The 22,649-nt window shown below is 39.3% G+C and overlaps 1 protein-coding gene across 1 annotated transcript; it reads left to right on the top strand.

Annotated features, from left to right (window-relative positions):
- The first annotated feature begins 1,199 nt into the window (after positions 1-1,199).
- CHORDC1 (cysteine and histidine rich domain containing 1) lies at positions 1,200-20,832 on the top strand. The gene is made up of 11 exons (XM_037376470.1): positions 1,200-1,495; positions 7,001-7,050; positions 9,766-9,822; positions 10,298-10,458; positions 11,048-11,148; positions 12,118-12,176; positions 13,234-13,304; positions 13,533-13,638; positions 15,319-15,438; positions 16,094-16,156; positions 16,627-20,832. The coding sequence occupies exons 1-11, from the start codon at positions 1,432-1,434 to the stop codon at positions 16,768-16,770; spliced, it is 996 nt and encodes a 331-aa protein (XP_037232367.1). The 5' UTR covers positions 1,200-1,431; the 3' UTR covers positions 16,771-20,832.
- Positions 20,833-22,649: the final 1,817 nt, after the last annotated feature.

The following is a 22,649-nucleotide window of genomic DNA, read 5'->3' as shown; positions in this document are numbered from 1 at the left end:
TACATGGTAATTTCACTGACAGTGAATAAGGTGAATTTCATGCCCTAAGAACAATTCTTGGGCCTATGATAACAATGCAAATGCACCTACTTTAACCAATGTTTCTGTCAATCTTCTTTTATAAAACAAGATATCCAACAATCAGGAACAACTTAAATGCTTTCTATAGAAAAAGAGAAGCATAAAACATAATTATATCCTTACTTCACCCCTTTCTTTTCAAAATCACCACATGTACTTATACATTAAAATGTTCCTGGCAAATAGCAACAGAATGCTTTTTCTGCTTGAAACTAAGCAGCTTTTCCTCGTGGTTTTACCACAGTCCTCAGTGGGAGCTTCAGATCAGAAGCAAGTGATGGCTCAAGCAAACGCCTGGATCTTTTATGTAAGATATACATATAACGAAGCAAGCGGAGCGCACCTCACATAAACTTGCAAAGCTTAGGACTACTTTGGAAGCAGTCTCCTGAGGATCTTTTTTGAATCTTTAAACTCCCTTTAAAACACTTGTAGGGATCACTTAATCTGTTCATTCCATGCACATGCGCCTCAGGATTTGTTGTATGCTTTAAGAACACCTAGGGATTTCTGTTTTTAAAGACGTGCAGTAGATGCTTAATTAGAAAGTATCAGTTTGTATTTGCCTGCGGAAACGTAGCTAGCTATAATTAGTACATACATATAATACATCAAAGAAGTTGGCACACTAGAGAGGACGCATGTATTGGTCAGCTGACAGGAGCATTCCAGGTAACTTTCAGGGAACTGACAGAACATTAAAAAAAAAAAAAATCGTTTTCACCGGCATTTCTGATAGCTATGAAATTTCTTTTGAAATAAAGTATCCTTTCCTCCACAGGCAGGCAGGCAGGCAGGCAGGCAGGCAGGCGGCGGCCAGCCTCCCTCAGCACCTCAGGGGCCCAACCACCGCATGGCAGCGTGAGAGGGCCCCGGGAACGGGGAGCACGGCCAGAGGAGGTAACAACCATCCTCCTCCTCCTCCTCTGCAGCTCAAGAGCTTCCCAGGGCCACTTCAGCCCGGCGCCAGCCCCACCGTGGGCGGCGAGACGGCCGAGCGCCGCGGGACGCCAGGGCTCCCGCTCCCCGGCCGCAGCCCCTGCGCCCCGCCGCCCGCCGGCACCCGCCGCGCCGCCCTGCGCATGCGCCCCGCGCCGCCCTGCAGCCGGCACCGGCCCCGCCGCCGCTTCCTCCTCCTCCTCTTGTCCGGGCAGCGCCGCCTGCGCAGCCGCGCCTGCCCGATCTCCCCTTCCCCCGAAGCTTCGTGAAGATTCCGGAAGGGTCCGGCCGGTTCTTTCCGCTGAAGGGAGCTGCCCCGCCTCCCGGCGCTGCCCGGCTGCCGCCTCCTGCTCCGCCGGGCTCCGCGCTCCGAGCGGTGGGGCAGGAAGCGCCGCCGGCCGCTCCGCCGCCATGTCGCTGCTCTGCTACAACCGGGGCTGCGGCCAGCGCTTCGACCCCGAAACCAACACGGAGGGTGAGAGCTGCGGGGAAAGGCGGCGGTGAGGGAAGAGGGGCGCGGGGTGCCTCCCTCGTTGCCCTCCCCAGCCAGCTTTCGGTGTGGGGGACGCGAGGGAGGGCCTCTCGGAGGGGTGCCGAGGGGTCTGCAGGGGAGGTCTGAGGGGCGATGGCAGGCGCCTGGCGTGCCCGCCGCGCTCGGTGTCCCCCCCCGGTTGCCGGAGCCGCGTCGCGGTGCGGAGCTGTCACCCCGGCCTGCGGGGGGCGGCCTGTGTGTGTCCGCGTCCCTCCCGCCTTCGCCTGGCACTGCAGGGTGCTGCTCCAGGCTCGCTTGTCCCCGGGCGGACTCGTGCGCTCGTGCGGTGCTTTCTGTGGCTTTAGGGGCCGGGGCTGGCCCGGTGGGGTCAAGCGATGCTGCTGGTTGCTCCGCTGCGGGCTCCGCGGCAGCTGGACAGCGAAAGTTGCGCTGTCGATGCGGAAGCGCGGCGCGGGCCGTGGGCCTGGCCCCGAGGTCTCTGTCGTAATGATAAAACTGTCACAGCAGTATGAGGGGAAACGGGCCGGTAAGAACCTGTACGGTACTGCCCTAAGTTCCAAAGGTAGAAACTGGAGGCCGTGAGCGACAGATGTTTCTCTTGAGGGCTTGTGTGGTGTTGCATCCGTAGCAGTTACCAGCTACTTTGTTATTTTTGTAATGGTAGTGTGTGGACTTGCAGCAGGTACTTAAATGTATCTCGTGTCTGCTTTGCCGAGCGCTATGAGCTCTTGTAGTGCTTCCCCTGCGTGTACTGGCAACCCAGTAGCTGGTGAAACATCTTTAAAGCACTGTCATTTTAGGTTTTGTAATTCTACAGAGGCAGAAGAAGGGTGGTCTGAATTTTCAGCAGGCTTGCTCTCAGCTGGTCTGTACAGTAACTCTGTTGGCTGCATTTCTATAACGGCCTCTTTACATTAGCTTAATTTTTAGTGACCCACAAGATTAAAAGTAGGCTAACATGTTCAAGTATGTGGGTAAGAACCATGGCATAAAGTATTTTTCTGATCTAAGTATTTGCAAAGGGAGGGGCAAGCATTTTGATTAAGACTTGCTAACGGTAGTAACAGCAAAAGTAGGCACAGTTGTGGAATGCTTCCGTTTAGTGACCTCTTCCACACCGTCCCCTTTGCCCCAACAGACAAAGCAGACAGGGGGGTTTATAGTAAAACTACTCACTGGGGCTTCATGACCTGTGCTCATTATTAAAATAACAGTTCTTTACCATCTGCTACTGTGTTCGTGATCAAGCTGTAGACGACTTGATCTGCTTGGCATGGCCCTGTGCTGTGTGGTGCTTGGATTGGGGAAGACAGCTTCCTGTGGTGAAGTTTCTTTCACCGAGTGGCTGGAACACTTACTGTATTTACCGTGTCCTAGACTAAGCAGTTCTAAAGGTAAACGCGGTTATTCGCAGACCAGTTCAGAAAACCAAGTTTGACATTTTCTGTGGAAGCAGAGTGATTTTAACTTGTGGCGTCCCTAAACTTCACCATGGTCTCAATGGGATGATTACTACTTAGGCATCTAAATCCACATTTAGCTGTATATAGCAGCCAAGTTCAAATATTTGTGTTTCAGAGCTGTGTTTGGATTTGCCTCTTAAAATATTGTGGGGATTAAAGCTAGTACAGGTTTAAACACTGAAATACTTATCCTTTTACTAAGTTTTGCATTGACATAATATAATGGTTAAGCTTAGAATAAATATTTTATTAGGAAGTTTTCTTAAATAATAATAGGTAGAAAATGAGGCCTGCTCGCCCCAAAGTGGTTTTGGGTCTTTCAGTATTTTTTGTCTACATTCAGCCTGCAGTATAGATAATCCCGTAGTGGTGATTGAGGTAAGAGGCCATTAATATTATCTTAAAAATCTGATGGCTGAAATAACATATGCATGTATTTTCTGTAGAAACTCTCATTGTTTCCAAAAAATGAGCAAGTGGCAACTGGCTGACATGAAGGACTGTATGCCTCTTAAAGAGAGGCAGAAAAAACAGCCTGAGGGAAGTCATTAAAGGTATGTCTACACAGTTGTGACTGACTGCACAGTTATGAATTTATGTGGCATGCCTGACAAGGTACAAATTTCACATGCATTTTAGATATGTTAACTACTAGTTAATCCATAGTCTTAAACACTTGTACAGCATTTGGCATAGAAGGTAGAACTTAATTCAGAAGTGGTGGTAGCTTCTTAATTATCTTTATTTAACCTCTGAATGACCATATAAACATTTCTAATCCATTTTAAGGCCAGATTAAATTTTGTCATTAAAGCAGCAGTATGAGGTAAAACATGTAAACTTTGGCATAGGTTTGAAAGCAGTGCTGCTTAATGACAGTTGAAAGAAATGGTGTGCAAAACCAGACTGAAATTGTATATGTTATATGTGTTTGTCTCTATTTCTTCACCATACTGCAGTGGGGTTTTTTTTGGTGTGAGCTACATTTGGCCCTTTAATGTGGTTTAATTTGGTCCATTGCCAGACCAGAAGCACATACTCTTTTGTGTTTGTTTATACCCTTTTTCCTTTAGACCAAACTTAGTGATGTTGCACCCACAGGATAAAACGTGGTCACAGAGCTGTATGAAAACTTACTTTATGTATTTCTGAGAGTCATGAGTGAGAGATGTAGTTGCAATAAGTGATACGCTTGATTTTTTGAGTCTGCCGGGAGTCAGTTTTTCTTTAACCTTGTTCTGGTCCCACAGTTCAAACTCTGTTCCTATGAAGTGCACCTCTGATGCTCTTGTCTTCCCCATGGCTGTTTCTCAGGCTGAGCCTTTCTTTCCTCTTGTCATACCATGTTTGTCCAGTTTTCTATGTTTTTTTCCAACACTGTGAGAAATTCACTGGAATTGGCTTCCTAGCTTCAGCAACCACTTGAAGGCATCAGTTTCCTCAAGGTGCTGAATGAAGTTCACGAGGTTTAATGACCTCCCATTGCTTTGGCACTGTAAATGAATAAGGAAGTATGTAGCAGTAAGGTAACAGCAGACAGCAGTGTGTGCATTGTGGGTCTGGGATTGGTTTGGGTATGAAATCAGCATTTTTTAAAAAAACACAAAACCAAGCAACAAACTGGAAAATTTGTGGTACTTGCATCTCAAAAAATGATCTGAAGGTGAGAGGAAAAACTGAAACACAGGAAGTTCCTTCTGAGTATGAGGAAGAACTTCCTTACCCTGAGGGTGACAGAGTCCTGGCACAGGCTGCCCAGAGACGTTATAGAGTCTCCTTCTCTGGAGACATGAAAAACCTGCCTGGATGTGATCCTGTGCAGCCTGCTCCGAGTGACCCTGCTTTAGCAGGGAGTTGGACTAGATGATCTCCAGAGGTCCCTTCCAACCCTGACCATTCTGTGATTCTGTGGAAATGGCATGCTTTGAAAACCTTACATTTTTTCCTGGTTATGGAAAGGTTTTACACCAGTAGAGAGTAACTTAGATTTTTCTTTTTTTTTTTTTTTCCCCCAGTGAAAAATGTAAATAGCACCAGAGTCTGGAATCAGAACTTGTGTAAATCAGCAACAGAGCAATGCTTTTAACTGCTCGGGTGACTATCAGTGTATCCTAAATTCCCATTTTCTCCCCACTTAATCTGAGATAGGATACTTTTATGGATGTAAACTATATTCAGACAAGAGTTGTTGGGCTCAGTATGACTGAAAACAACTTGGGTTTTCTACTGTCGTCTTGTATGCAGAATGGTCAGACTGCTTAGTAGGTAAGTCCCGCTGCCTCTGTTCTGGAGTGCCACTCTCTGGAGTGTTGCAGAACTCCTTGTCTCAGCATCGTCTGTTGTGGAACACGTATGGCCCTCGTGAGTTAGCAGCAAAGTAGGCTGTCGCTTACTGCATGATGTACCTCTTGCAGTGAGGGCTTCAGAGAGCAAGGAAAAAAGGATTGGACTTGGCCAGGTGGATAAATGCTGTCTTGTTGTCTGACTTGAGAGCTGGAGCATAGTCCCCCCGAGTTAATGATTGTAAGATGATTTTGGTCTCTCAACATGTGCACGGCTTATCAGTACCTCTTCATTTAAACAAACATGCTTGTGAGGGATTAGAAATTGTCATTTAAGTCTTCTGAATCAGAAATAATCTTTGCTGCAACAGGGGCTAGTTTTACTCCAGGATGACATAGTTTCCATACTTCTAGAGAAGAATAACCTCTATTTTTTATTTTTACTTGATGAGCAGTGAAGTTCTGGTCTCTATACAAAATAACCACACTTTTTAATTTTTCTTGTGAGGTTTACCAGGTGTAGGTTTCATCGTGAAGCTGAAGGAATGGTAGAAATTCATGGATAAGGTTTGTAAGTCCTGCTGAAGAAACTAATGTCCCAAATATGTACCTTTAGAGTTACAGTGGGAACTGATATGTCAGATTGTATTAGTGCCTTAGACTGATATAAACTTAGAGAAACTGATGATAAGCAAGATCTGTTACAAATCTATGTGTTATAAAAACAGAAACAACAAAGTTTGGGTTCTTTTTTTCCTCCTATTTAAGATCTGTAGTCTATTAATAAAGTTATTTATCACTTCTCTCTTTTGCTTCCTGTTATGTGCATTGTAATATTTTTCACTCTTCTTTTTATGTGGGCTTATAAAAATGGTTACTGCTCCTGTCACTTTTAATTTTGGCTGTCTCTAACACCACCAAAAAACTTGCTTTAAAGGCTAAAAGATAGCTTTTAGAGTCAGGTCATTAAAATACTATCTATGCAGTATATGTCAAAGAGAAGTTACATAATCAGAGCAATTACATTACTTTTGAGAAAAAAAAATCAGTAAAAAAGTAACAGTTGCTACATAAAACTAATGTTCATAAACATTTATGAATATAAACAGTTCTGTTAACTGAAGTTGTGTTTCAGTGTAGTGTTTGTACAGGAACTATTAATAATTAATAGTATTCACATGTTTAAATTGTGTATATGGAAGTTTAGCCTTTGGGTTCAAGTCCTGAAGTGAGCTAGGATACTACAAACATGGGAAAAAGAGCAAGCTAATTATCATGGACAAATTAATGAACTGAAGATGTGTATTAAGAGACTTTTTTAACAGAGTGCTTCTAGATAGAAAGCTTTGATCATATGCAAATAGATGTATGTGATGCTGTAAACCAGTATTTTATGTCTGTTGGGTGGCCGTAGGGCCATCTTTTTACTTCTGCTGAATTACTGGTAAGGACTGATTATTGATGAAGGCAAGGAATGGTCCATAGAAGGTTTACTTGCTCTGTATGGAAGTGGAAGTTTGTGTTGTATAACACAGAAGAGAAAAAATCTTGATTATTTAGCTTTAATATATGCAGTCAGAAAGTTTGTTCTGTATTTTCTTTAATAATTATATGTACTTGGGGAAGTGGGACAGCACACTGCATACATGAATTGCAAGTGTGAATTTTTTGGTGAATTTGTGATCAGATGAATAAAAGATTCTTGGTATGCTGGAATATTAATTATAGTGATTTTCTTCTAGATTCATGCACTTACCATCCAGGTGTGCCAGTCTTTCATGATGCTCTAAAAGTAAGTATGCAACTATACTTTTAAGTCTTACCTTTTTTCCATATATGTAAAACAAATATGTAAAAAAAATGTAAAAAAAAAAAAAAAGTAAAACATTGTTTTCCTTTTTGATTCCAAATCTTTCAGTGTTGTAGAAACTGATGTTCAGCCTATCATGTTTGAACAACTCCATGAAATTTGAAAAACACACTTACTTAAACCTGAAGAAGAAATTAAAAACTGTACTCACATGGTCTAAATGTGATACAAGTCTGTATGACACATTTCATATTGCTTGACTTCAGGTGTCTCAACAGTTTAATTAGGTCCTCTGAATAGGTCTTTGGAAGCATTGAGGGTGTCATACTCTTTCAGTTAATTAACCTTCTTGGAATTCAGACCAGCTGCTTGTGGTCTTATGTGGCTAGAGCACTAGTGTGTATGTGACATTTACCTACTGTAAAAAAAAATAATTGTGTTCTGTTAATCGGCCAGATGGGAGCATTGGTTAAGATGGGACCGGTCACTCATGCCTCCGATGGAGCTGTCCAGGATTCTTGGCCTGCATCTTCAGTAGCAAATTAAATATACCTGTGACTGGTCTCCAGTGCTTAGGCCAACTGCATAGCCCATATTCGTTATGTTAGACTGTTTTCCAACATGAAGATCTACTGGATGCACTCAAAGTGCCTAGAGGGAATAATTGAGACACAACTGCCAAAACAGTGCTGGAAATCATTCTAACAATTGTATGGTCAGAAATCTGGTGTTTAGGAGTGGAGCCTGGCACTGTTAATGTATTAATACAGATGTAACCTAAGTGACCTTTCTTAGGACATTAAACTGCTGTTGAACTAAGCTCTGGGGCAAGCATTTTTTCTGGGTATTTAGGAGCTGCTTCTTCTGGCAGTGCATCTCATCCCTAGCCTATAATGTGGTGTCTTTTGAGCTCATGGAAGCTTGTGTGTATGTGCTGGGTATCATGTTTTCTGTGAGCTGTTCCTCATACTCCAGTATGTGATTGTGGAATCGGCCATCATGTGCCTCTGGCAAATTGGGATGGGTGCTGTTAGATCAGATACGAAACAGTTACTTAAACTATTGGCAGTTTGTTTGGTACAGAATTACAGTTGTACTCTTAACAGTATGCCGTGGTTTAACCCCGGCCAGCAACCAGGCACCATGCAGCCAGTTGCTCACTCCCCCTCACTCAGGGATGGAGAGGAGAATTGGAAAAGGAATGTAAAAGTCAAGGGTTGAGATAAGAACAATTTAATAATTTAAACAGAATAAAGAGGTAAGAACAACAATAATAACAGCAATAGTAACGATAATAATTAATAATAGCAAAATGGAAAGTTGGGGAAAAAGGGTAAAGCAAAAGCCGCGCACCCAGCAAAGCAAAGCAAGGAATTCGTTCCCCACTTCCCTGGGCAGGCAGGTGTTCGGCCATCCCCAGGGCAGCCGGGCTCCGTCACACGTAACGGTTACTCGGGAAGACAAACGCCATAATGCCAAATGTCCCCCCCTTCCTTCTTCTTCCCCCAGTTTATATACTCAGCATGATGTCCCAAGGTATGGAATATCCCTTTGGCTAGTTCAGGTCACCTGTCCTGGCTGTGTCCCCTCCCAGTGTCCCATGCTCCCCCCAGCCCTCTGGCTGGCAGGGCCCAAGGAACTGAAAAGTCATTGATTTTAGTATAAACATCACCCAGCAACAGCTAAAAACATCAGTGTGCTACCAGCATTGTTCACATATCACAGCCAAAACACAGCACTGCACTAACTACTAAGAAAATTAACTCTATCCCAGCTGAAACCAGGACACAGTACATAAAACTTTACCTAATTATAAAGACAGAAATGATACAGTTACCTCAAAAGCTTGTGCTTACCCTCTTTCTCTTACATTAAAACAAGTACTACTTTCCCCCAAATAGAAATTTATCATAAATTTATATGAACAGTTTTCTTCCTATGAATTCTAGATAATCTTAAGTGGGCAGGGTGAGGCATTTGTCTCCTTGGCTGTGGAAATAGTTGAGGATATTTTAGAGCCACCTACCTAAAACCCTTTGTGTTGCACTGCTTAAGCACTCCAAGCAGTGGTGCATTTGTTAGTTAAACTGTTGCCTTTAATAATATTCTTCAAATTGCAAGATACATTAATCACAGCGGCAAGATAATTTTCTCTAAAATAAGATCTCTGGTTTATATAATAAAAAGTGCTCTTGGTTCATGTAGTTGGATAGATGGCTATGCAATGCAGATAGCCAGAGTTTTGGTGGGAAATAAGCAGGTGAAAGATTTGCTCAAGGAAAGGAAAAAAAAAATAAATCCTCATTTTAGCAAGGGGGCCTGTACCTTCTGCTGTAGGTGAGCCTAGTCTCCTGTATAGGATTTGTTGGTTATGTTTAACATGTTACTTCATCAGATGAAGTAGCATTTTGTTTTGTACAGAGTTGGCATCTAACTTGCTATGGAAGCACTGCCCCGGGTTTATTGAACTTTCTGATTAAGGCAGCATGGGTGAACTAGAAATGGCAGCTGTAACAGATTTCTCTGGCTTTTATAAACACAGATAATGATAACATTGTCCAAAGAAAGGAAGAAAATAATCTCTAGCCATGATGTGCTGCATCTTGTAAAGGAGTATAATTAGTCTTTTGCTTTTTGTAAGCTGTTGCCAAGTAAGTTAGTCATGCTTGTTTTGTTTTTATTCCAAAATGTTCATAGGGTTGGTCATGTTGTAAGAGAAGAACAACAGATTTTTCAGACTTCTTAAGCATTGTGGTATGTACTTACGATTATTTATGATTTTTAGACTTGTCAAGTGACAGTGATAAATATTGAATGGTACATGTGCTTAGATCTTTAAAATTTGCGTACTTTCATTAAAACTCTTAAGTCTTGCATGCGCTATTTTTATTGTTCCAATGTTGAATTTGAGTCTCATTTTCAGGCTTGAATGGTTGTAATTCATTCTATCAAAACCTATTTAGACACTTTTTAACAATGAAGGAACTTCAATATTTTTTGTTACTTTGCTTGATTATGGAAAGTATGCATTTTTCTTTCACATATATCCAAATGAAGGTAATTTCCCCTTCAGTTGTAGGGTTTCTTTTGCAGCCAATGTTTGAAGTTGGCTAAATGAGAGGATGGGGCTGAAGAAATAAATTAAGAAAGCTTGTTGCAGTTCTTTCTGATTTTTAATTGTGCATACAGACTAGACTGAATGTATATAAACATATGCTTTCCACAATAGGGCTGTACAAAGGGGCTCCATAACAGTGAGAAACCTCCTGAGCCTGTTAAACCAGAAGTCAAAACTACCTCTGAACGAAAGGAGCTAGCTGAACTGAAACCCAAATTTCAAGAACACATAATTCAGGCACCAAAACCATTGGAAACAATTAAAAGGCCAAGGTACAGTATGTGAAACTAAGTTTTGCCAAATTTATAGTCAGTTGGCCAAGTTAAAGCTCATTTGGTTATTTGATGTTATATACTTCATACAGTGCAAAAATTCTCAAATTAACTTTAAAAGAGCTTGTGTTTGGTAGCAGTTATGATGTTGTGTTAAGCTTCAAAATGAGATAAAAGAAATCTGGTTAGGATGGGGTAGCACTGGATCTCTCAGCATTTAGCACTGGATCTCTCAGCATTTAGCTTCAGAGGAAAAAAAAATTGTAGTCTATGGCCTCATAGCTTAGAATACCACTGGTACTGTTTTAAACAGTCATAAAAAGTTTTAGGGTGCTTACCTGTAGATTCCTTAATCTCTCTGATTTATTTTTATTGTTGTAGAGTACTTAGGATTTCCTGTTGAAAGCTGTTCTAAATTTCTAGTCTGTTTTTTCATAATCAGTAAGAATTGGCATTTACAAATCTAGTTTATTTGTTGATGTAAGGGAGGTTGGAAAAGAAGACCCTTATAGCAAGATTAAAATACTGCTTTGTCTTTTGTAAATGATTTTTCATGAAGCTGACATGAATGCATGGACATTTTTTTTAGCCCGGATGAGCCAATGACAAATTTGCAGCTGAAAGTGTCAGCTTCCTTGAAGCAAGCACTAGATAAACTGAAACTGTCATCAGAAAATGAAGAGAAAAAAGGTAAGGTTATAGGGAGATTAAGTACGTGTATGATGCTGATTGTCACATAAAGAAATTAAATGCTTTTTTTTTGTTTTGCTTCTGAAGTGGTTGTTTCATGTAATTATGTTCTTGTTCCTAACAACTGGGCAATCCCTTCCAGTCTAGGGAATGATAATCAAAATTTAAATGTGAATAATGTAGAGACTTGGGTATTAGGAGCAGTATGTTGCCATTAAAATTATTTGAACTGCCTGTTTCGTGAGATTTCCTGGTTAGAGTGGACATGGTGGGAACATCAGTTTCTGAATAGGTATGACTGAAAGAGTTCCCAAGAAGTGAACTCTACTCCTGTATTTTGGCCAACATGATGTCTTATAAATCCTTTCATAAAGTGGTGAAAATCCTCTGAAGACTGGTTTGTTTTCCCTCATCTGTTTTTCCTCTTTTTCTTCCCAAATTTATTTGGCATTTGGTACCAGAACTACACTGCTTCTTAGGAAACACTTTCTCATTTCAGCCTACTTTTGTGGCTATTTTATACTCTTGTCCCAAAACTTCCACTTATCTCTTCTTTCTGCTTGGCATCCATATTCTTCTCGTGTGTATTTATAGAAGGCAATTGGAGCATTTTACATTCTTAGTTTTACAAAACCAAACAAGATGAGTGATTGTTCTCTTCCCCTAAGGTTGCAATTATCCTCTTCATCAGTCTTTTTTTGCCCCACTTTTAAAACAATGTAAAGGTATAGAACCCAGAATTTGATGCATAGGTAATACAGCTTTTGGAATGTTTGCATAATTTCTGTTTCTTTGTACCTTCCTGTCACTTCAGTGTCAGGCAGAAAACAGGCAGCTTAAGAAGGGTTGCTGGTTTTGGTTTTTTTTTCTAATCTTCTCCTTAGCTTGTTTTAATTCTTAATAAAAGCAAAATATTTAGTACATCATACAATTCAGTTGCTGTTTTCTATAATATGATTCTGCTTACAGAGGAAGACAGTGATGAAATCAAGATTGGGACGGCATGTAAAAATGCAGGCTGTTCAAAAGTAAGTGGTACAGCTCCACTCTTAAAGCCAGCTGCTAAACTTAAGTGCACAGTTTTGTTTTCCTTTCTTGGCTGTTTTTTCATGTGCTACAGATTGATTTGGGGAAGGCAGAGAATCCATCAGACTTAACGAATGCAGATTTGGTAACACGTTTTAGTGCGGACTGATGTGGGCTGTATTGTACTGTGCATGCAGTAGGTCTAACATTACTGTTTTTTAAGCCTGTCCTGAACTTCTAATTAGTAAGCTTGCCATACCTACGATACTGCTGTGTTTCAACTTAAAATGTTAAATATAATATTGGTGAGAGGTACTTTACTGGTAATACTTCAGTTGCTCTTGATAATCTGTGTCTAGGTTGGAAGCACCTGCAGATCTTACCAATTAATGCTTCCTGCCAGAAGAATCCACGAAGAAAATGTTGTAAAACTTCTAGAACCAAAATTAGTCTTTATATTACGGTCATTTAAACCGAAATTTTTTTGCACTGACGCCCTTGTGTTGTACAGAATGGGACAGTGGAATTTAAATAGGTATTTCACTGGACATCTGACAGATTTTGCATTTTTTACTGAAACTCTGGTGGGAGGAGAACTTAACAACAGTCTTTTGTTTGTGTTAGGAAGAGCTGATCTGACTTTCAGTGGCAGAGTTGCATATTTTAAATTTACTTCCTTTTGAGAATCCGTGTGTTCTGTGAATACTAATTAAATTTTATTTACCTGTTAAGTAGTTGTTTTCTCTGAATATTCAGAGTATTCTTAAAGGTAGATACCTCTGAGGATTTAAAGTGACCTTTATGAGCATAGATGATGTCACCCTCGATGTATACCATTGAACTAATACAAAGTACCTTGTTCGCAGGAGTGCCAGGGAAGGTTCTGTGAATGAAAGTTGAACAGTTACTTTGGAAAGCTAGGGCAAGCCATTAAATGTAGATTATTTACTCATAAGCTTTGTAGTACTTTGTTCAGTGTTTGTTATGGGGTTTGTTTTGTTTTTTTCTTTGGTCCACATCCTGTAACAGTAATGTACTTCAAATGCTTTGTTTTACTAGACATACGAAGGACCACACAGCACAGAAGAAGTATGTATATACCATTCTGGTGTACCTATATTCCATGAAGGGTTAGTATTCAGTTAACTTTATTTTATTTTTTTTTAATTAAATAGTCATTATGTGTTCCTGCTTTCTTTGTAGATGTTGCCTTGTTTTCATTGTGTATTTCTTCTTCAATCAAAAATGGCAATGCTTGAAGAGGGTATACTAAATTAGCAGTAATATTGCATAAAGGTTGTAAGTATTCACAGTAAATAGTGTCCTAATATTGTTTAATTACTTTGCAAACTTTCAAGGATGAAGTATTGGAGCTGTTGTAAAAGGAAAACGTCTGACTTCAATACATTTTTAGCTCAGGAAGGCTGCACAACAGGAACACACATATGGACTAAAAAAGATGCGGTAAGTAGCATTAATGGTGCATTCTGTAGCTGGCCATTCTGAATTTTGAATACTGAAATGTAGTTATTAGCTTGACAGAGTTACTACTGTAGTTGAGCTGTTACAGATCACTGCCTCTGAAATAATCTGGAGAATATTGTGCACAGCATGACAACAGAGAGATGGAGTGTGAAGTAGCCTGTGGCAGAAGTATACCTGTGATAAGATTACAGCCTTTCTTTTTAGTGATACATATAGTTATAGTAAAGTGGTTTTTGCAAATTCAGGAAAAACATAGCAATCTCTTGAGCTTTGTTAGTTAAGTCTATAGTATTCCATATATATTACTTCAAGGTTATTAGAAGTCTTTCCTCTCCCAAAGACCATGAAAAGAGCAGCCATATGTGTTCTGTAGTAAAATAAGTGTACTTCCAGTTTCATTCAGAGTAGTTGAGTTGGGAAGGCAGGGCAGGTTAGGTCAGTGAGGTTCCAGGGGTGGCAGGCAGGGTTGGAAGGTTCTCTTTCTGTCCAATTTGGATTCTGTTTACACATTGAATATTTTTATGTCCTGAATTTAACTTGAGTGTTTCGAGTTGGCTAACAAACACAGAGAGGGAATCTGTTTAGTTTGTAGGTTTCGAATTGCAGTGTTGGGAACAAACTGCAGAATTGCAAGGTGAAAAATATCTCCATTCAAGCTTTAAAAAGATTCTTAGGGAATGGTCTAGAAAGTAGTAATGGAACTGAACGCTTACTTCAAAAACATTAGCTGGTCACATATTGTATGCAGCTGAACACAAAATCCTTGTTAGGAATATATTGTCTATTGCTGAGGAAAAATGAGTTTGATACTGCAATCATCAATAATATTAAACAGAAGAGAAAAGTCATATTATAGAAAGTGTAGTTCTGTTACCTCATTCTAAAACAATTACTTCAAGTCCTTTACTCCTTCAAGCCATAGAATTTCTGCTTGCTTTGAAGATTTATGTTTGTGTTGAAGAAGTATTTTCAAATACAGAAAGGAGAGATTTTAAAAGAAAACCAAAAAAACTACACTGAAGTTACTAGCCTACAAGAATACTCTCCTGTTGTAATGAATTTACCCAAACGTTAAGAAACTGTGTGTATATTAAATGTGTGTATGCCAAGATAATGAGCTTCTAGCTAGCAGGAATTTTTTGACTTTACATTTGTGTTGTTATTTTGGGACTTTTTCACTGTTGGTTTTTTTTTTCCTGCATCAGAGAACAGACTGTAACACTAAATCATTTTTTGTAGTAATGCAATATTACTTGTCATGTTACTTGAAGTCATGGCTTTGTTTTGCTTTGTGCAGGTCCTTTCTACAACCTGCTGGATAACTGTAGTCTTGGAAGGGAAGTTAATGCAACAAGTAACATATTTTTTGTGGGTGGGTGGGTTTTGGTGGCTTTTTTTGGTTTGGGGTGGGCTCCCCCCGCCCCCCCCGTCCCCCAACATAATCAACATAATGTCTCGATTTCTTATTGAAGTCTCTGTTAGAAGCATTGGGGTTTTTGTCAGGGACCAATAGCTGAAATATTTAGTAAAAAGAGATGTAAGTGGAGTCTTGCAATCTCCTGTGAACATGAAACACAGGCCTTTATTAGCTATGCTTATTGGTTCATTCTCCTGAAGGCAATTTTAAGTCTTCTTTACTGTACCATTTTTCTTATGTAGGGTAAGAAAGTAGTTCCATGCAGGCATGATTGGCACCAGACTGGAGGAGAAGTGACTATTTCTGTATATGCTAAAAATTCTGTTCCTGACCTGAGCTATGTAGAAGCAAATAGCACAATGGTGAGTATCTACCTTAAGATTCTTTTAATTCTTATAGCACCTTGAAGTCAGGAAAATCTAGCTTCTACTTTCTTTACAAGGCAGAGTTAGCATAAGAATCTCTTTTGAATAACAGCTTTTTCTTGGCATTTGTGTTTGTTCAAGCATGTATAGTTTTTTCTTTCCCTTCTGTTTGGACATCTGTGCTTTAATATTCCATTTTTAAAAGCTGCAATATAATATGTAAAATAATATCTTTAATTTGACTTTTGAAATTAAAACCCAAGTGTGATGGATTTGCATCACCATATGTGTAAATAACTATAGATTCATAACTTAATTGTATTTGGCTTAATGTAATTTAATATGGTTCTTCATGGTATGCAGTTTCACAGCGTCTAATATTAAAAAAAGTGTTGCAATGCTTCTCTGATTTCTTAATTACGCATTTAGAGAATATGATACAGCTTCCAGGATGTGTACATGGCCACTATTGACTATGATACTATACGAGAATCTGTTAGAATAATTTTTCACTCCTATGCCTGAGAGACAATTTGATCTCTTTGCTCATTGCAGGTTCTGAGTCTTAGCGTGGTATATTTTGCTTTAAAATACTTGAGGTGTCAAATGTTTTATTAGCCTGACAAAATTTTCTGTTGTTTTTCCTGTGAAGTTAAATATCCATATTGTATTTGAAGGAGAAAAGGAATTTCATCGCAGTGTGAAACTATGGGGAGTAAGTATAAGAATAATTTTTCTGCTCTTAAAAGAAACAAAACACAAACCCTCAGCTACTTCTCTTTCAATATAGTTTGGTTTTCCTCATTATTCTGCTTTTTGAAAGAAATTTGCTTGCATGTCATTCAGTAATAACACTTAAATCTGAATCTAATACCCCAAATGATCAGGTTGATGCTACTTTGAGCAGCATGAGCATGTGACTTCCTGAGGTCCTTTTTGATCCCAACAGCATGATAGTGGTGTTGCAGAAAACCCTTGACACTATAGTACGTGTTAGACCAATGTATAGGTTACACATGCTCATAGCTTGGGAATGGGAGAGGGGTGACTTTTCTAGGTAACAGAGGAAGCTCCATCTACCTAAACGTCTACTGAAATTTAGTGATAAGGTACTCAGATTTAATTCCCAAATATCTAGCAGTCTGTTTCTTAAATTGAAGTGGGAAATCTCTTTTTTTGTTACAGGTAATCGACGTAAAGAGGAGTTATGTGAACATGACGGCTACAAAGATTGAGCTTACTATGAAAAAAGCAGAGCCCCTATTATGGGCAAGTCTTGAATTACCAGTATCCAGCACACAACAGAAAAAAGAGAATGCAGATCAATAGCGATTCCAAGAGACAAGTTCTTTCCCATTATGAAGTGGTGACTTGCTACTGTAATCAAATATTTAACTTTTATATAGATTCCTTTTTTTTTTTTGTTAATGCTAGATCATATGCTCCATTCTACAAAGAAATTTGACGCACAGTAAACGGGGGTGTAATCTTGAAGGGCAATAGCTATTCCTGCTCTTGCTCACATGAGTGTATTTCTGCTAGTTGCAGTGTCTCCATGGGAATTTAGGGTAGAAGAACTATTGCCCTTGGCTTACAGCCTTACCTACCACGCAATGACTGTCCAAACAGACGTGTTCTCAGTCAACGGTCTGTGTTAATTTTTCAAGTGTTCAGTTTAGGCTGGACTAAAACGTAGGTGTTTTTTTCTACTGGCTAGCACATGTTAAATTCAGCACTGTTCATTATGAAGTATACAGTAATACAGACAGAAAAATCTGAGTTTATGAAGTGATTAGCATGCAATTCTACATCTAGAATAAAAAGGTACATAAACATGAATATGAAAGGACACTTGTAGACTTGCATTTTTGTCTTCTGAAAGTAAGGTTTGTTTCAATACCTGTTGGCTGTGGAGGGATGGAATAAATGATATTTTGCTAAGGATTTCAGTACTTGCTGGTTGGTAACAAGGGATTTATGGGTTTTTATATTCCTGTACCTTCGGTTATTTGAATTGTTAAACATAAAAGTGAATGGACAGTGATATGGCCGAATAACTTGGAATCTCAGCAGTGGAGAATATACAAACAGCAGACTAATGTAAAATTACCAAGGTGCTGTATATATTTGACAGTCTTTAGAATGTATATTCTGTCCTATTTTACAACATTTAAAATTATGTGTCTCTTTTTTTTTTTTTTTTTTAAGTTGGTGGATGTGTGTAGTAGGAGAAGCCAGTGCACACTGTAGGTGTCTCAGGAAAATTATTTCCATGTGAACATGCATAGCTCTTGTTTCTGAGGATGGTTATCTAAGAACTAAATTTATCTACAGGACAAATCTTAGAAACAAAAAGCTTTAAAACGTCTCAAATTTTAATTGTACCTTTGAATTAAAATATTTTTTAAAATACTATGTCTTTTGAAGAGATTAAGCAATTAATTAGAAATCAAGACCTTACTTTTGTTTTCAGTTCTCCATCAGTGAAGATGGGTGGCTGAAAACAGGATAGTTTTAAAGATGAGACTTTCGTCCAAACAGCAACACATGCAGTAATGTTGCTTTCTCTTTCTGCTTGAAGTAGTTTCTTAGTTTTGAGTTGCAGCTGAAAGAAAAACAGTTTTTGCATACAAGGCACGCAGAGTGTACACGGTTATTTGTTGTGCCAAAACTTTTATGTGTAAACAAGCAGTCCTGTGGACTGTTGAAATGTGGATGCTCATCTACTTACCTTGGTAGACCTGGAATGATGCCAAGAGAAACACAGAACCTAGTAAAGGCATTCTGAAGCTAAAAGATGGATTTCTAAGAATCTTACTGTTTTTCAGCAGGTGTAATTTCACTCGAGCTGAGAGTTCTGTCTTTAGCAGTACTTGAAATCCTACTTCATGCTTAAAGTAGTCGGAAATACATTACCAAAGAAACCCATCCGCAGACATCTAGAAAGTAATACCAGTGCTGTATTTACAGAACGTTCTTTGGTGCTTCTTTACCATCATTTCAAGGTCCTGTTTCCTCATTGACTTGGAAGGAGTGTGGTTGCTTACTCCATTGGGCCTCTATTAAAAATTCCAGCTTTAATTTCTGCCTGAAAGATTCTGTTAGTCTCTAATAATGCCACCTTTTTTTTTTTTCTTTTTTTTTTTTTTTCCCTAAATAAATTTGAAAATTTCAGGTGCTGTGAAGTGATGGGGTACAAGCTTACAAAAATGTATGCCTGTAAATCGTCCTCTAAAAATGGAACAGATGTTCCCTGATGTGTTCTGAACCACCCAGTGGAGCTTCTATTAGTGTAATACCAAGAAGAATTACTTTAGTGGGTGAAAAATTCTAGCTAGCTGTAGTTACTAGCATGCCATCTGTGGGTTTGTATGCAGAACTCTGATCTTGGACAGCAAAATGAGCAGCATTTAAACGCCAGGATAAAGTTCTTATTTAACAAGCCAGTTCAAACATGTCTATCCATATGGATTTAAAATACCCTAAATAGCTTTTCCATGTTTTTAACATATTTTCAATTTATTTGCATCCTCACATGCACTGAGTTTACATCACATAAAATCAGCTTTAAAGAACTACAAGAGAAATGGAGTTTCCTCGGGAAAGCAGAATTTTGAGTTTTAAGGAAGTCATATTCTCCTTTAGTATACTTAACACTAAACGGAGGGAAATGTGGATGATGGCACCTTCTGCTGTTAATGCTGCAGGGTTTGAGACCCTGTAAGTGGTACACACTTTCAAACTACGTTCTGCTGGTAACTGAGTCAACTTGGCTGAAGTAGAAAAAGCTCCTGTAAATGTGGTCCTCAGTTTTGCTTTTGCTTTTTATTCATTCCTCCTACTTTTTTTCTGTTGTTTACTTAAGCACAAAATTAAAGATACTTCAGGCGTTTCATAATAACTTACCCCATCAGTGTCTATAAAACCATTTTTAAAATTCACCTGTTCAAAAGAAGTAAGCAAACAAACAACAAAAAAAAAAAGCCCAGGTTTGATCAGGCAAGGAGGTATAGTTTTTACAAATAATAGCCTACTTTTCTGTGCCTGTGATGTTTTTCAAAATAAAAGGATAAACTTTCAGATGGTGTAGGCTGCTGTAAGTCTCTTGTTTAACTACATTAATTCTTAGCAGCTTTTTATAACCATATGTCTGCATCCATCATCAAGCTGCAAAAGCTGTGTTGCTTACTGCATCGGAGTGTTTGCAGCAGTTGCTCAGAACAGGCTTCAGCACACCGGGGTTTGATCCTGGCATTTTATGAAATGACATTTTGACATGGAGCGTGGTAGCTGACACTTCAATGGAATATTGGCCATAACTTTTACTAGTAAACGTGGGCAGAAGGTGAAACCGGCTGTAGTGTACCAAGCCAGGCACAATACTTTCTCAACAGCAAGATTTGAAAACTAAGTGAAGTGATTTTTGATTGCACAGGTTTTCACCTGTCTAATAATAGTGAAACTAAATTGCAAACAAGTACATACTGGTACACTTGCTGTTAAATTTACCCATGTTTCGTGTTTTCAGAAGTTGTGCTGTATTTACCAAGTTGGTTAACTTGATACAGTCTAGCTATATTTTTATAATTAACGAGTCTCTAAAAGCTGTAGTGTTATTTTGGTATGGGTTTACATGTGACACATGTAGACAGCGTATTATGTGTCTCAGAACTGACTGTGGAACTTTTCCTTCACAATCTGTTTTTAATATGAAAAGTTGCATGGTTATGCAAGTTTGTGACAGAAACCTTAATCTTTTCCCTCATGTATAAGCCCGTGTTCCTACCTACCATTGCATATTATATCTGTAGCAACATTTCTTGGAGGAGTTGGAATTTATTTTTAATGTTAATATACTGTTAAGCACTGGGCTTGTTTAGCTACTGTGATTCTTACAGGGCACCGATGTAACTTAACAAAAAAAATCTTCCATGCAATGAACTTCTGGAACATGTATGTTATCAAGTCACCATTTCAGTACTTTAGAGATTAGTTCTACTGGGAATTTTGCCTTGAAGAAAAAATCTACTTATTCTACGCAGCGATGCATTTTTTGCTTGCATTCTTTAAACATGGCATGAGTATTGGTTAAATGCTGTACCTGTTAATCACTGGTCCTTCCCAACTGCTACTAAATTTCTTTTATCTCTGTTCAGGAACAAGATCCTTTTTAATGCAATGAGTTACGTGTTTGGAACGCTGGGTTTAAGGCAGTAATAATTTTGCCATTATAAGAGTCTTCAACTGCAGTTGAAGAGGGGAGATGTCTTTTTGCATGGTTTGATTCTGCGCGTTCGTAAAACTTATATGCGGAAATTAATCTCATGTCTCCATGCTCTAGGGTTTTTTTCTAAATGTATTCAATAAAATTCTTCGTACATGCTGGTTGCATTTGGTGGAGTTTTTTACTTCTTTTGTTATGGGAGAGAACTTCCCTTTGGATGTGCAACACGGTTGTTAAAATCACAGGCTGGTTTGGGTTGGAGGGGATGTTAATGATCACGTAGTCCCAAGCTCCTGCCATGGGCAGGGACCTTCCGCCAGCCCAGGCTGCTCCCAGCCCCGTTAGAGGCAGGGAGGACGGATGGGCAAGGAGTGCGGTTCTTAAGATTGCTCTGTCGGCAGCACAGATTTCAACCTGTGTTCATAAAGTCAACCTTTTTCTGTTCAACTGCTGAACATTTTGTTTTCCTGACACAGCGTCGGTGTGACCAGGAGCGAAGAACTGTGTGCGACCGCTGTCATCTGTGCGTTTGCAGTCAGTCCTGTGAACCTGAAAGGAAAGGGGCTGTAGGAACACCAGGAATCTGGATGTACGAGAAGGGCATTAACGTCTTTTTATTAGCTTCATTGATCAACCTATATGATGACTAATTCTGACTATCCAGAAAGTACAGGGTTTTTTGCAGCCAGTGTGCTTCTGTGTGAGCATCCTCCTGAATAAAATATTTTTGTTACCTACTGGAAACAAGTATTTGAAAACTTCGTTTGTTTTTAAATATTAATAAAAGCTGTGTTGCAACAGAAGTAATTCAAAGCCAGCTAGAAGCAGAGCTGTTACCTTACAACAATCTGTGAAATATTTTTAGTTCAAAAACCTTGTTCTCTGAAATATGTTTTAAATTTATGAGAACTTTTGATACTGCAGTATTACTGCTGAAATCAATGCTTGGGAGAAAACTAACATAATGAGCTTCTAGCCTAACATGCTTAACCTATTTTGTTCTTCCTTTATTGAAAATCAGGCTCATGCATAAGAGACAGAGTTGACACTGTGCTGTTCTAGTCCCCAGGGGACTTAATTTAAATTTTTTAAGGGCATGCCTTGTAATCAGGTTACATTGTTGTATACATAAACATTAACCTGAACTTTAAATGTTTTGCCTTCATCTGTGAAAGCAGTTAACATTTGGAGCACCTACTCATGAGCAAAGCCTACAACAAAACTGTTCAGTTCAGACTTATTCTTTAATTATATCTCTGCAAATCAGAAGCCTGTCGGCACTCCTGTTAGAAAATTTTTGTATTTCAATGGATTTATAACATAAATGGAGTGCTTAATCTTTCCAAGAGCAGTTAACAGCTGTAAAGAAGATAAAACTGGTAAAATGGAGTGGAGGATATTAAAGTGTAGTTGAAAATAAATTTTTAAGGGAAAGGTTTTCATATGTTTATATAAAAATGAAATAGTTCATAAAGAACACGCTAAGACGGAAGGTTCATACAAAGAAATTACTCCAACTGTGAATGAGCCAAAGCACTGAAAGTTTACAAATCCCAGTATTTTATAATTTTTTTCCCATATCTTTATAAAGGTTCACCTTGTTGCTGTGTGCTATGTGAGCACAGTGGCATTGTTATTTCTTCTCAACTATATTTTACTTTAGAACACAGGCAATGAAGCTTATTCCGTTTATTATTGAGCCATTATATTGATGCGTGTCCTGGTTTCTGCTGGGACACAGTTAATTTTCTTCTTAGGAGCTGGTGCAGTGCTGAGGTTTGGATTTGGTGCTAGAACAGTGTTAGTAGCACAGATGGTTTTGGCTGTTGCTGGGCGGTGTTTGTACAAAGTCAAGGGCTTTTCAGTTTCTCGGGCCCTACAGGCAAGAGGGTCATGGGGAGCTGGGAGGGGACACGGCCAGGCCAGCTGACCTGAACTAGCCAAAGGGGCAGTCCATACTACGGAACGTCATGCTGAGTATATA

The sequence above is a fragment of the Falco rusticolus genome, chromosome 2, assembly GCF_015220075.1.
Source record: "Falco rusticolus isolate bFalRus1 chromosome 2, bFalRus1.pri, whole genome shotgun sequence".
NCBI classification, from domain to species: domain Eukaryota; kingdom Metazoa; phylum Chordata; class Aves; order Falconiformes; family Falconidae; genus Falco; species Falco rusticolus.
This window is presented reverse-complemented; position numbering and strand designations above follow the sequence as displayed.